Here is a 15,911-nt window from a genome sequence, read left to right on the forward strand (position 1 = left end):
AATCTCACGCACTGTACAAAAGAGTAAGTTATTTGTTTATCAAGGCTCTATTATAACAAAGATGAAGATGCCTCTCTGTCTGAATCTAGTGGACGATGTGTATGAGCCAAATCAATTACAGCCTACTCTGGTACATTCTCTCTCACCTCCTAAGCCCATGACATACCCCAATACAAAGCCGGGGAGGCTCTTTGCAATAACAGATAAAAATCAAATGATAGTTAATCATGATCAATATGAGTTCCAACTTCAGAGCTCTTTGGGTGCAATCCTCCCCTCTGCTCTTGCCCCCTTACACCAGGAGAAATGGGAAGGAAAAGGATCCTGGACAGATCCTCCAGAGATAGCTGGTGATCCTCCTCCTCCTCCTCAGGACTCCCTCCAAGCACCAGCTGGGGGTAGACCAGTAATTACACTGGGAATCAGAGCAGCACTGTAGGACAGAGAGAAGCCCAAAGGCGCCTGTCATGACTCAGATGAGATCGGGAGCTGCTGAAGTTATCCAGTGCCAGACAACATAGAGAAGTCTTAGGATGAAAAGCAGCGTAGTGTGGCCTATTTTTAAATACAGAGCAATTAGCAGAGCATTATGCATGAGGTTTTCCACTTGCTGCTAAAGCCCACATCTCTTCCATTACCTGCATACGTAAATGTACACAATGAGATGGGAGAGGGCAGAGAGAAAAACACTTGTGTGGATTTTGAAATGAACAAACATATCCACATAATCAATCCCTTTCCGGACTGCTTAACACAGAAATCTTGCTGAACATAATAGGCCAAACTCAGCCTATTTCATGTGTAAACTAATTTATGGTACCTAGAATTAAGGGTCCGCTGAGCATCTGTTGTGACCTCCACACGACAGAGGCCCCGGACTTTCAAATTCATCCTTGTTTGAGCAGAGCAATCTAGACATCCAAGTGTCAAAACCTCAAGTGATGCGGAATCCCACTGCCTTCATTTACAAACATGCAACTAAACTTTTACTCTGAGTTTGTCTAGCTTTAATTGCCATCCTGGCATCTCACTAGACCTTTGTCTGTCAGCATAAAGAGCCCTGCTGCTCATTTGTGTTCCCCACACTGGTACTTACTGATTGTGACCTATGCACCCCTTTCCTTTCCCTTGACAAAGCTAAGGGCATCAAAGCTTTCATGGCAAAGCTTGCTTGCCAGCCACTGCCCTTGGCTGTGCACAGCCTTCTCCCCTGCTTCTCAGTACCTTTGGAGCTGCAGGCACTACCTCTGCTAAAGGTGGAGGTAATTTGACATCCTTACCCCTGCTCAAGAGTCTGCTTCTTAAATATACCAGGATAATGGTGGCCCTTTGGCCTGTTGTGTTCGCAGAGGACTCTCACAACAAGCCCACTAACTACCAAGGCTCCAGCTTTCTTTGTAGCTTCACTGTTTCCAGGAGGGTTTCCCCACCTCACTCCTCTAGTTTCCCGTCTTTGTTCTATGGTTGTGGCTCTACATTTGGCCACATCAGAAGGCCTGCTCTTGCACCAGTGTACCTAGTAAATCAGATTGGGTTGCATCAGTGAACTGTTCATTTCTTACTTTCCCAGTTACATCTGCTGAGAACTTGATCAATGAGGAAAGTATGTGCCCACCTAGGTCACTGGTAAAACAAACAAATAAATAGCTAGCATGAGGCTGATCCCTGTGCTGTCCACCTAATAATGATAAATCCACTTATAATTACATTGTGAAAGGCAGTTTTTACTCCACTAATTGTGTACCACATTAATTTTGCATGATTCTTGTTCCTTAATCATAGCATCATGTAGTGGCATGCCAAATATTTCACTGACATCCATGTACACTATATCAATATTGTTGTCTTTATCAAGCAAACTTGTAGCTTCATAAATAACGTTTCAATTAGTTGACAAAATCTATTACATCATCCCATATTGCTCAGCATTAGTTCTCATTTATTTCTTTATTAAGCAGGTCCGGGTCTGCATGTCCTGCTTTACCGCAATGTATGTCAGACTGACAGGCCTATAAATATTTGGATTTTTTTTCCCCTGCCCTTTTTAATACCCAGACACCTACATTCTCTCGGACCTCTAGAACTTTCCCATGTTCTCAGACTTATCGAAAACCAACATTAAAGTCCCTTAACTACCTCTCTTTAAACTCCTGCCTGCAAGATATTTGGGGCTGCTGAGGTAAAAAGGGTCCTGCTTCAGTAGCTGCTTTTTTAATGGGTTTAAATAGGCACCAACATTATCTAACTCCCATGCAGCTAGAACAAAGGAGATCAAGAACTCCAAGGCATTAAAAAAAAATCATGTGAAATATCATGGAAGAGTTTCGACCTCTTCTTCCCCAAATCATGATATTTTCAAAATGCAATTTAGAGTTCTCCCTATTGTTGAGCATTTTGGGCTTCTATTCAAGTATTCTCCTGAGCAACGAGGACTAAAAACATTTTATGTGTTTGTTTTAAATGAAAAACTAAGCATCTTCTATAACGCTACTCAAAAACCTGTGCTGAAAGACTTGTGGCAACATCTTAAGAACTGGTAGCGCTGTACCATAAAATTTTAACTGTCTGGATGTGATTATGAATTGTTCTGGATTCTTGGGCTTGCATCACACTCATTACACCTGTCCTGTATGTGCATTTACATAAAGTAGGTGCCAATCTCCAGTTTGCTGTGTCTGGGAATCAGTCATGACCCCTTCCTGAAGATAAACTCCCACTGACTTCAAAGACAGCAGGCAAAATTTCTGGTTTTATTTCCCAATCTCTGAAAAGAAAGAAAGCCTCTTAGACAAAAGGGAATTTAAACATCCAATGCAGAATATATTGAATTTGCTAGATGCAGCTGAGGTCTGAAATGTAAGAGTTAAAGAAAAGCGAGTACATGAACCTTGAGAGAGACTTGGCAGTTTTCATCCCATTTGTTCTTTTTAAGATCTCATGAGAGCATCTAACAAAATCCTATGTCACGCCAAAACCAGTTCAAAGCAAGCGCATAGTGAATCAGCTTCTTCAATCACTAAACCACAGAATATATAACCAAGAGATGCACATGGATCTGAAAAAGTTCTGGTCGCTCCAAGGCTGCCTCAGGGCCCACTTGTGCAAGGCATCCACATTCAGAAGAAAACGTTAAAGTCAATGGCATTTAAGCATGTGCTTGAACACATGCTCTTACCCCACGAAGTAAGATGTTCATAGAGTGATAGAGCCCTTTGAAAGCTTGAGAAGCATTTTTTTCCCCTATGCAAGAACTCCCTGCATAGGAAAGCGAAACGGTGGGCTAGATTCACCTCTCACTGTCATCACAGCTAATCTCCAGTGACGCCACAGTTGTCACAAGGAAAATTAATCTAGGTTTACAGAGATGTAGCAGACAAATCTAGTCCACTACGTTTCTCTCTTGCTGTGTTTACAATAACAGACCAATAAATGAGTATTTGTGATCCGATGCCCCCTTTTTAATCTGTTTGCTGGAGTATCATAGGATTTGTTTGCTGGTTTGATGACTTAGTTATTTGTGGATTTACAGATTGCACATGATTAGACAGCACATTTTGGATTTTTTGCTCTGTTTTGATGTGGACAGGCAATTTTGACTTTTAAAGCAGAGCGAGAGCATCCTCAGTATTTTTTGATGTAGGTGAGCATCTTTCATTCACGGTCTGCTTGCGTAGCTCTACTTAAACTACTTAAAAGAAGTGCTAAAAACCATAAAGGACTGCATAATTTAGGAAAGAGGCTATGAATGGACGTCATTCCTACTTCTTGCCTACAAAAGTCTGTGGATCTTTATGGCATCTTCTATTCATTTTCTTCAGTTTTGCATGAATGGCTGAAAATGGGCCACAAATTATTCACTACGGGTCACCTCTTTCCCCTGGTATTTCTGTGTTGATAGTCTGCTAGACGGGACCTATGCATTCACACCAAGAACACAGCAAGGACTTCGGCCCATTAATAACAAAAGCAAATGCAGGGATAAAACACATCACTTTTCATTGGATTTTTGCATTCTAACTTCAGAAGCAGCAAGCAAAACATAGGCAGAACCCAGGCAACTAAATCCAAAACCAGCATCTCCCAGACTGGTACTTTATATATAATCCTGGAGAGCTTCAAGTTCACAGGAGCTGTGGGGATTTGCTGGAACATCTCAGTCAGGCAGGGTTGATTAGCTCAGTCCTTAGCTCAAATGAGAGCCTGAGAGGAATCCAAAAGCTGGTATTCCTGTCACTCCCATACCTTCCTAGGATTTCCAAAACCACTAATACATCCTACCCAGCACAAAATGCCCGTGGCAGGGGCCTAAAAGTTCAGCACTGGCGAATGCCCAAGTGCTTCTCATCTAGTCAACAAAAACATAGGAACTTCATCTTTTCCTAATTTTTAAAGGCCATGAAGAGATATTAACTGCCTTTTCCTGACCTAACTCTTATATAGGTCAGATGCGCACCAGCCCTGAACTAGAAGTCACATAATCATGTTAGGACAGTGAAGAGCCTGAGCTAATAAACCCAGCCTTTCAAAGAGCTTATTGGTTTGGGCTTAGCGCCATGCTGAGGTTAACAAGGTAAAAACCTGTTTAACAAAGGAGACGTATATTTGACCATCCACAGTCAGGTCAATCATTTAAGATTTAAACATTCCCTCCAGAGGTATTTACCCAGTCAGTGCACGTTGCTTATAGTTGATTCTGTACCTTCTGATGCTGCTTTAAATCATAACTCCCAAATTAAATTAGAGTAGAAGCAGCTTTCTTACTGCCTTATTGCAGTTGATGATAGCACGTGGGGTCAGCAGATATTCTAAATTCGCATGAGAGAAGCCTGTATCACCCGTTACACCCAGGCAAAGGAAGGACAGGATCTGTAGCTCAAAATATGAATTCCCTTTCTTTCAGAGGTTAAACTAGAACAGTCCCAGTATTTTCCCATATATTGAGAACATGTGTGTATGTGTGTGTTTATCAGCATTGCATTTTATACACTGCTTCATTCAAACCAATATACACTCCAGGTTTTAAGGTGTATTTTGGCTCAAGTGTTATTGCTAGGACAGTGTTTACAGCAATATTCATTGTGTTCTGCACAGCCCTGCCCATCAATCAACCTTGTAATAAAGCAGAAAGGGAAATCAGTGGAAAAGCGGCAGAACTGCTGAATTCAAGTTAGTCATACAAAACCAGTATGGAGACAAGTACAAATGCAATTGGGTCAAAGTAGCCATTTGCTTCTTGATTAAAGAAAAAAAGATACTCATGCTGCATTACAGTTTGCCTTAAAAAATAATTTAGGCTTCAAAGTGTTAATTTTTCCTCTCTGTTTTCTCTGGTTTAGTGTTTCAAGATGACTGCTGCTCCATACAGATTTATAATATGTATGTGTTTACTCACACATCTCTAAGCCAACAGGAAAGGCAGACCAGAATTCCAAATCTATCACTAAATCTACATGTTGGCACCTACAAAGAGCTGCAGGACTTCAATTCTTCTGGATAAGATTGAAGGGATAAATTGAAAGAATGAACAAATGAACAAGCAAACAAACAAGCCACTCTCATCCTTAAAATACACGCACAAAACGAGAGAGACAGACAGAGGGGGAAAAGAAGATGGCTTGTAAGGTTGTTGATTTCCAGGTTTGTCTAACAAATTAGGAATAATTTTAGGAACAGTATAATCTCCAGTTCTCTCTGGATTACATATAGGTCTGCTGACAAACAGCGTGGTTCAAGAGACACAGCACTGGTTTGGCTCTGAAGCGGCATGTGTTATTCCCAATTCAGCCGCTGAAGTGTGATGCAACTTCCAGCCTTCACCCAACTTGGATATCCAGACTCTGCTTCATAGATTTTATTCTCTCCCTCACTGTGAAGAAGTGCCTCACAGTATCAGGGTGTACCACACTGAAGTCATAATCTTATAATTAGCGCCTCTAGATGCTACTGTAAAATAAATGGTGACGACGATAATGATGAATTATGACTTGTTTTCTCATTCTGCTTTAGTCCAGATCATAAAGAATTAACGCAAAAATCAAACTAGGATAAGATCTGTGTACCCAGGGGCCCATACAATTCCCACTGAAGTCAGTAGGACTTGAATGGAAATTGAATGAGGCTCTGAAACTAATTCAGCGTAGGTGCTTATGCACTGCCTTGCTGGTGATCACAGAAACACCTACTGCGATAGTCACCCACAGTAAATCCATTGGACTATGAATGCAAGCCAATCAACACAGCTAAGAATACAGATAGTGCAGGGAGGGGAAAGAAGTCTTCAATGCAAAAAAGAAATCAAGGAGAGATGTTCTTAGCACATTAAGAGCTATAATGAAATACTGCATCTTGAGTTTGTCACTGTTTGAAGGAAGCTAGGAAACGAGCAAGAATTCATTATAAAGCGGCTCAAGACCAAAACATGAATCATTGGATTCTAAAAAAACCCAGTTGTCTAGAGAACGGTGTAGATGAAAATGAATGGAATCTCTTTAAATTTGTCTCTGTATAAACTCTTTCACATTCATTCTTTCTGCCATTGATTAGTATCTTTCTGGGATATGGGTTTTTAAATAATTCCACACCATACTCCCAGCTTCTGCAATCAAAACACAGAAACGGCTCTTGATTCTGCATTTTTAGTCTTCATTTACAGGGAAAAATGTCTTCTGCAGTAAGAAACTTGAACACCTACTGTTCTTACCCATTTACTGGATATCCCCAAAAGTGCATGGTGAAGGCTCAGTAATCAAACGAGATTAAGATTCCCCTGTCACTTTACAAATACGGGGACTTTTGTACGCTATTGCTGCATTAAGAAGGATTAAATCACCTCTGGAAAGCCCTCAAGATCATTAAAGCGCTAAGAAGCTGGGACCTCTCTGATCTCAGCATCCCTGACAGGAAAGCAGAAACCCCCAAACCCTAAAAAATAAATTGAGAAGACTTCTCTGCAAACCCAGGTAGGAACGCACAGAAGGGGAACGTGGCAGGCAAAACACGGCCTCTGGCTATATTGTTCCTTGTTCCTGCTCTGCCCAGTTTCCTGAGAAAACAAGGCTTGTGTGACCACATGGTGTGTTTGTGTACGTCTGTCCATTGCACCAACCCCTTTCCAGCAATTTCTGAACCCTTAACCAATTATAATTTCATGTGACAAGAGCTCCATTGAGGGAGAAGCAGTACTGAGAGCTGAATTGGTGTCAGTCATGGGGGAAACCACCTCAAAGCAAACTTGCCATGTTCCAAGAACCAGAAAAACACGATGTCCTCTACGAGTTCACAATCTGAGTTAATTTCCTATTAGAAGTGTACCTTATCAGACCAAAGAAATCCAACCACAAAATACAACTCTGTTGAAAAGCTGGTTCCCTCGTCTCACAGCTTACAAAGCAATATACAAAACCACTAAGGGAACCCATGAGAATAATATGGAGGGGCTCCAGTAAGAAGCAACATCCTTTTCCACCTACAAGTACTGAGAGGCAGCGATTCCTGCTGCTAAGGACAGTCCTCAGCAATTCAGACTGAAGGATCAGCCCTTATAGGTGCCTTCAAGTAGAAGTCCATCCGCTCTTTGTCTTTTTAACCAGAGCCTCCTACTCCATGCCCAGGAGGCATTGCTCAGCCTGCCTGTGCCCACAGCAGTCCCCCAGGGCTCCCAGCCTGGTCTCCCTGGCTGCAAGGAAGCTCCCAAAGACAGACCATAACAGTCGCACAAACCTGAACCTTGCCAGAAAGTCTGCCAGTTCTGAAAAACACAACGTATATAGACACAAGGTAGAGCAAACAGCAATGCCAAAGCGTTGCGCTAGCCTGCGTCCTGCCGGCACTCTGACGGCAACAAGAAATGGGGCAAATCAGCAAGAGAATGGCTGTTCCTAAGGGCTCCCAGCGTTCGAGATATCTCAGTTACCTCGCTGCAGACGTACCCAGCACCTCTGACACCTACAGCATCCAGCACAGCCCCTGCTAATGTAAGGCAGAGGTATGGCCAGCTGGGAGGGTCCCTATGGCTGTAGTTTTGCAAAAAATGATGCTGCATTGGTTAGCAGTTTGTTAACCAAGACTGCTTGAAGAAGCATAAGAAAGGAAAACTTTCATAAAAACAGAAAACACACAAGATTGCCCTAGACCTCAGGCTTCTCATCGAAAAACATCCCACGCATGATTGTTGGAGTGGATTTTACAAGACTTACTGTGATGACATCCAAAATTTATTACAGCTTTTACAACAAGACCGTGTCTAGTAAAGAGTGATGTAGTGACAACATTTACTTGGCTGGATTTAGCTTCTTCGGGCACATAAATATACTTTTGTACTTTAAGAACAGCTGTAGCTGCCCACTAAATCTTGAATAATACAAGGCAGCTTTGTAGACCTTTAAACACATGCACCAACTTGGTTCTGTCTCCTTCACAAATCTGCTTCCTTACTATCTGTCCAGTCAGTCCCCAAGGTCCTGTTCTGCTTGTCTTTTGTCAACCTTAGCTTTTAAAATTAAACTGTTTGGGAATCATGCTTTTAAATTCGTATGCTTTTTGAGTATGGAATTAATTACTTTTAGGAAGTGGCCAAGTTTCTTTCCCCACCTTCCCAGTTATAAAACAAACTGGAAATCTTATCTGTTTTCCTTGGTACATACACGATGAATTTTGTGCAATTTCATTTGAAAATTGATTTATTGACCATATGCGTGAAAACCCTATCATAAATATAAATCAAACTGTAGATTTCTGTTAAGCACTGAATAAGGAATTTCTTTGGTGTAACAGTTTAAAAAGACAATTTAAAAGGACATTAGAGTAAAATAGGAATAGCTGGACAAAACTTTTAAAAACAAATAGCAATATTTTAGGTTGTGGTTTTTGGGGAACCAGATTTGAAGCATGTTAAAGCGTCCTGATTTCCAGAAAGCAGCCTGAGTGCAACATTGGAAAATTAGGTCCCTTGCAAGTGCCTCATGCTCACGTTGTTGACCACTTCATAGGTAAAAACAATACTTTACCTACACATTGCACTCTCTAATATACTGGTTACCAAAACTACACGAGGACTAGGTGATATTTTGCCAAATAACGGGACTGTATTTGAAAAACCTGAATCCAGCCAGGACCAGCCATAACACTGGGTAAGAGCCCAGACCTGCTGTCTGTGTCTTATGCAGAAAGCTGGCTGAGCTCCTCGTGGCTGCCCCAGCTGGAGGAGCCCAGCAGCATCCCAGCCTGATCCTGACCTTGCCCTTGCCCTGCCATGGGGCTCCTAGAGCTTACTCAGGGGGCTTGGGCAGAAATGAGGGTAACTCTTAAGGACAACCTTCGATAGCCACCCAAACTAGCCCTGGCCCTCCCAGCCCCCAGAGAAGCCTGACCCACCGTGCAAGTAGCTCCCAAAAGTCACGTTCCCTGCCCCGAGGCAGGGCACTACTCAGACCCAGCACTTATACTTCCAAGAAGGATCAGTCACAAACCCTAGGACCAGTGTTAAACAAGCAAACCCATAAATGACTGCACCTAAGAAAAAAAAAAAAAAAACAACCCCCAACTTAAATGCAGTTTTGCCTATGTTTTACAGTATCCCCTCTATACAGCGAAGGATTTGGACTATTTCCATGTTCATTTTTGCTGCCGCTGTTCTCATAAAAACACACTGTTCTTTCCCTGTGACATTTCTTCATATCTTTGAAAGAATGCTCTCTGTTACCACAAAATATTTGGCTTGAATCCTCCAGTGAGGAGGAGCCAAGGGTTTGGCTCATGTTTTAAAAACAAAAGAAATATTACTCTAAACATAAAACAAATGAGTGCAACTGTAACAGTAGATGGAGATAGAGCTCCTAGCACAACCTACGAATAATTCCAAGTCCTATTAGAAGTCACACAGCTTTCTGAATTTCCCTAGAAACAGCACGTCATTATTAGGTTCCAGCTTGACTAAAATGCAAAATATCACTTTTTTAAAAGAAAAAGCTAAACGAAAGACAATATATAGTGTAACAACTAAACTGCAAAGCATATCCACTTACAATCTGAAATTGCGAAAGACAATGTGTGTACACGTAAGCACAGAGATATTAAAAGATGGCTCTTACCTCCATCCCCAGATCCTGAGCCAGCATCTGAGAAAAGAACAGAAAGAAATTTATATTCATGTGCTACAGTATGTCCTGTAAGCACGCAAACCGAGACCGTTCAGTTAAGTGTATTACAGTGTACCTTACGTTTGATGTCATCCCTGGGTAAATTATAGAAATCTAATCTGAACGTAGTTCACTCAAGCCATCTTTCTCATGTCTCAACTCTTTTTCTTTAAAGTCTCTATATCAGACTAAAATAACATAAGCCCTGGAGTGCTGTAACGTCCTCATAAGCCTCTGCCTCGTTTTGTTGTACTGAGACTGATAAAGCTTTGTTCCCAACAGTTGTGCACAGTTACTTCACTTGGCCACTACTAAACCCTCATCATCAAAGAGAATTTTTTAAAGCTATTTGTCTGAGGCCAGACCAATTGGAAATTCATGTCATTATCTTTACAAAACAGTGAGATCTCATCAGATCATAACTAGTTGGAATAAACCATTGAAATTATTATTATTCAGTCTTTAGATAAATGATTAAAATGCCATTTTTCTCGAGGTTGTTGCTGAGTTTCAAAATTTAGTGCTTTATCTTTATTTTTCCTCTGCTCGATGTTTTGTTGGCTGGAATGATGAGAGTCACAAATTTAGAAAGTGCAACATCATGAAATTGCCAAGCCCAGAGCTTCATTACAAAACTTTCTAAGCAAGACAAAGCACAGAAATGCACACACATGCAGGGTAACCAAAAATAATGCATAAGAGGAGTTTCTTCTGCAAGGAAGGGAGGAAGATTGTCATCCCATCCTCCCTCTTAGTGAAGGGGTTATTCATTTATCAGCATCAAGATTAATAGAAAGAGTTTGGAAAGGCTGCTTTGGGATCCAATTACTCTATGAACTGTTATATCTAATTTACTGACAGCAAGGTCTGGTGGATCTGAACTGTCTTGTGCATGCCATCATTGCTCAAAGTTAAAAAAAGGAAAACCTTTATTTAAATAAACCTGTCACAAGAATGGCTTAAAATGGTAGATTTACACAGCAAGATTGCATAGGACAGATGCAAAAGGGGGCCGGAAAAGAGAACAGAAAGTGATGGAGTTTTCCCAGTGACCTTCTCCTGCACATTCCTGATCTGATCTTCTGTCCTGATGGTCTTTCCCAAACGAGCTACTGAGGAAAAGAGGAAAGAAAGGGGTCTTCATTACAATGCCCTCATGGCTCTGGGAAGCACTGCTTTTCCAGGTGTGCCAGGTCTTCTCAGCACAGAGAAAGAAATGAATGCCTGCTATCACCTGCCTCCTGCAATAAACTACCATATTCTCCAGCTCTTTGGAGGAAAAGGACCTCGTGTCTCTCCTCCTGCCGCTACCCTTCGATGCCCAGACCCCTGCCGGTCATGGCCAGGAGGGCTGCTCGCTGCCAGACCTCCCAGCAGCCCAGGTCTCTGCTGGGGGTCCTGCACACCCTCTCTCTCTGCCCCATCCCATGGGGAAAACCTGAGGTACACGGCTGCTCCCTTCTCCGCTGAGCCTCCTCCTTGGGAGGAGGAAAAAGAGGCCAAATGATCAAGACTTCAGGAAAGCCCTTTTTTTTTTCCTTCTCTGTTTCTGAGATCCACAACGTGTTTCACAGAGAATGCTTCCAACGCAGCCATTGCCAGTAGGCAAGCAAGTTTAAGAAAAGATGTAGCAATGCACTAAAATTATCCCTTTAATCAAAAAGTTTGAACCAAAAAAGATCAGTTGCTGTGCTGAGAGAATTTCCTAAGTTGAACAAATCCTACATCACAATAGGCTTTGTCGGTCTGAGCTCCGTTTAATACCAATTTATAGACAAAAAAATTGCAGCATATGTTTTTTTTCCTCTTGAAAATTGCCAAGTAACAGCTTCAGAGAAGAACAACATTTCCAGGGGAAGAAGCTTATTTTCTCTCAGGTGTATGAAACACAAAATTGCGGCACTGCAAAAAGTTTGTCTAATGCACTTTTTATTGACTCCTCCATCCTCAGCCAAGAAAAAATTCTGCTTTAAGTTTAAAGAACTCTCTCAAGAACAAAGACTTACTCCTCCTGCTCTTTTCAAGTTAACTTCACTGCCCACCTCTAACAGATACTGAGCACAGAAGAAAAACATCAAGAACTCCTGCACATAAGTAACTCAGTTTTCCTGACTGATTTTGCTCATTCACCTTTCTGGCTGTTTCACAAAAGCAGAGATACAAATAGCTCACGATGCTCAGAGTTAAGCAAAGATGTCTCAAATGCCAGTCAGTTTTCACATACGCTCTTTAATGAATTCTTCCAACGAGTCCGGAAAAAAACCTGTTGCACAGACTTGTTCATTAAGTGTGCTTTGGGCCAAATCTTCAGCTGGTATAAATTGGCAGGGCTCATTACAACCAGTGGTCTGTTGAATCATACCAGCTGGGAATCTGGCCCTACATGCATAAGGAAAAACCTAAGAAACTGGATTGCAGGCAATAATGCTCTGGTTCTATCTCTCCAGATTATGGAGAGGTTTGTGGTAATACAGATGCCCATTTATCAGACATCTGCTCATTTAATCTGCTTCCAGTTACTTGTCGTAACAGCTCAGAAGTGTACACAGTGCACAGCATAATCAGGAGCACAAGATACATATTAAAAAAAAGAAATCAACTTCCGTGCTGCGCTCTTCAAAACAGTGTCAAGGGTATACTGTATCATAGACCACGAGTCTATACTAAGTTAGTTACTTAAAAGGGAAGGATGGCAGCAACTTCTCATGCCTAAGACTGCAAAGAATTAACCTGTAATGAATTCAAAGCAGGGATTCAAATGGCTTTTGCCATCCACAGGTTATTTTATTCAGGGGCATGGCAAGGTCCTCAGGCAGCCTGGAGTGCGTTATACGTACCAGTCGCACACGATCCTTCGGACACCAGGAGTATTTCGCTCTGCTGCTTGCAGGCAGCCTGTTTCAAGTAGCATTCGTTCTGGTAGGTGTCACCGTTGGAGCCGCACACGGGCACGTAGTCATTGTTACACTGATGGGAACAGACAGAGAGCAGCAGCGTTAGTCACACAAGCGGGGTAGCACAGCATCCATTTGGGTGCCCCCTGCCCCCTGCCAGTATTAAAAACCTGGGAAAACAACAGAAAGGGAGACACTGACCCTCCTCTACAGCTACCAGGGGAGAGGGAGGGGGGATTTTTAAAAAGACAAAAGGCAGAGGAGCATAAACCAGACTTGAACAGGTTAGGGAAAAGATAATCTGAATCGGCAAAGTGTTCAGCAAGTGCCTCCAGAGAGGCCTCTCCCTGCAAGAACGAGGTGGGGGCATTCCCAGGGAAGGAATATGGGCAAGGCAAACGGCTCCTCGCATCTGCAACAGCGGCTTGTGTTTCCATTGGATGGCTACAGACAAACTGTAACGAAGAGGCTCGCTTTTCCCCTCCTCCTGCATATACACACCCTCACTGCTACAGAGACAGACGTTTGCATACACAGAAGTGTCCGCCTGTGTATAACTCTCTATTTAAGTACTTAGCTATAATTAGAACTGATTGGACAGACGGAAATTATTTCTGAGACCTACGATCAAAACCCATCCCTCTTTCTGCAGAGATATTTCTGCTCCCGGCGAGCTGCGGCCGGGATGCTCCACAAAGGTCCAAGCTCTCCCCAGCGGGCAGGAGCGGCAGCACCACAGCCAGCTCAGCCAGCACGCCGAAGAGCGCAGAAGTTACTCACACCACGCACCGCTCCTTTGGCTCAAACTCCTGCTCAGCTCTGCAAACTACCTGCTTTGTTGCCTCTACCCCTGAAAGACAGCTTTGCCCTCTCTTGTTCATTTTAATAAAAATAATTCCATTTTATATTGAAAATTGGGCAACCTACTGGGTGCAGTTATCATAAGATAATCACACTCTGAGGCTTAGAAATACTTGGATGTACCCTGTACATGGTAATTATACCAGGGATATGATTATCTCATGATTACCGTACTCCTGGTATGCCTCATTGTTTAATTGTAACAAATGAAATGATCACAATTATTATTTACAAATGCTCACCTCTGCTTAAATCCAAGTAAAAATTAAAGAGAAATCATACTTCCTATTTGGCTGTATTATGCCACAAAGTGTCCGAGGTGTGTTCATCAGGCACAATGTAAAATGCAGAACTGAAATTCCAGGGATATAAACCTCAAATATGCTTCAAAGTGAATGACTACAGAAGTGATTAACACAAACAATTGCATAGATTGCATTAATTGCAGGCCTCCACACAGAGCAGCTGCCAAGAAATTATTCATAGTTGGTCAGAGTGACATTTTGATTGGGCCAAATCAAATGACATTTTCCTTATGCATTGTATTTTCTTAAATCTTCCCAAGCCGCTGCCCACCCCCAGCGCTCTCTTCCCTTGGAACAAGAAGAAAACCAGCAGCCACAACAGTAGAAATCCTCTCCTTCCGCTCCTAACGAAGGGCTCCTCCATGCAGAGATTTTAAACAGTTGATTAAAAAGTCTGTCTACACTATTTTTCACCATTATGTTCCAAATCTGAGCAGTGTTTCAAGCAGAAAATGCCAACTTCATCCAGAAGCTCAACAGCAATTGCTGGAGGCTGATCTGGAATACTTAACCAGGACAATTAACACAATCATGCAAATTTTTTAAAGCATGAAGGATCAAATCATGCTTGCTTCAGACATACTATCTGCTTGTCATCCACAGGACTTTTTGCCAGAGCAATCTATGCAGAATTTGGCCCAAAGTATCTCAACAGGCTCTGTTACATGTAGCAACAATGTTGGATCCTGTTCCCAAGAAACACAGTGGCAAACTCTCTGCTGGTTTCGCCCAGAGCAAAAGACGATCTTTTACACTGACTCAGCTGCAAATCTGAAAGGCCAGACGGCCCTACATTAACAGCATCAAGAGCTAAATCCTGATTCACAAAATGAGTAACAATGCTGCTATGAGCTAGGCTGGAACTTCTTCCAAAGCTTAGCAATTTTAAAACGCATTTGAGAGACACCAGGGCTCCAGGAAGGATTAACTCTCCTGGCAGAAGTTTCCCCATCTCTCCTGTGGCTCCTGTCACACTCAAGCTTGGCTTCGGCCAGCAGAGGTAGAGGGTACTCCACAATGAGCACAGGTGATGCAGCCTTCTCTTTCTCAAACTGTGCTGGTCAAAAATGTATTTCTTCATCTGCTGCCCACTCTTCCCATCACCGCCTTTGGACAACTAGTATTCGGATGGAAAAGGCAGGAGTCACAAGGAACAAGAGAAGTGAGATCTTCCAGATGGATCCTGCCTTGGCTTTAAGCTGGGACGGCTCTGAAAGCCACCAGGAAACTGTAGTGGAAGTTACCCAGGAAAGAAAACAAGACCACCAATGAGAAGGTTGTGATGTTAGTCACCAGGTTACTCCTAACCTGCTAGAGCTAGACTCTTGTACTTGACCACGCTGAATCCAGTACTCACAGCTCTTCGCCATCATAAAATACTTCTTGCTAGTACTGGAGAATATTAGACATTGACTGCCAGTTTCCTCAGTCTAGTGACACATTTTTGGCATTGGTTTAGGGCTCAGTAGACCAAGCCCTAGATGTGGGAATGATTCTCCATCCCTCAAGTAAGGACTGATCAAGCACTCAGGGAAATCCATGTCAAAACTCCCATTAAACCCAGCAGCATGGTGCCATACTGTCCACTTATCTCTTGTACATGCATGTTTTTAAAATACAGCTGTAGAGCAGGGAAACAGACGTATCCAATTCAGCCAAGTATCAGTCAAAGGCTGCCTTCCTCAGCACTAGCAGCCTCGAGTGCCCGCTATCAC

General features: G+C 42.4%; 1 protein-coding gene across 3 annotated transcripts in view; it reads right to left on the reverse strand.

Moving 5' to 3' along the window:
• TMEFF2 (transmembrane protein with EGF like and two follistatin like domains 2) overlaps positions 1-15,911 on the reverse strand; it is a 133,509-nt gene that overhangs the window by 112,437 nt on the left and 5,161 nt on the right. For all 3 annotated transcript variants that reach the window (XM_050899863.1, XM_050899861.1, XM_050899862.1), the window contains exons 3-4: positions 12,974-13,103; positions 10,089-10,115 (exon numbers count right to left, since the gene is read on the reverse strand). In XM_050899863.1, coding sequence (XP_050755820.1) covers positions 10,089-10,115; positions 12,974-13,103 — 157 coding nt within the window. The remainder of the gene's footprint in view (positions 1-10,088; positions 10,116-12,973; positions 13,104-15,911) is intronic.

Source organism: Gymnogyps californianus, chromosome 7 (genome assembly GCF_018139145.2).
Source record: "Gymnogyps californianus isolate 813 chromosome 7, ASM1813914v2, whole genome shotgun sequence".
Classification (NCBI taxonomy): domain Eukaryota; kingdom Metazoa; phylum Chordata; class Aves; order Accipitriformes; family Cathartidae; genus Gymnogyps; species Gymnogyps californianus.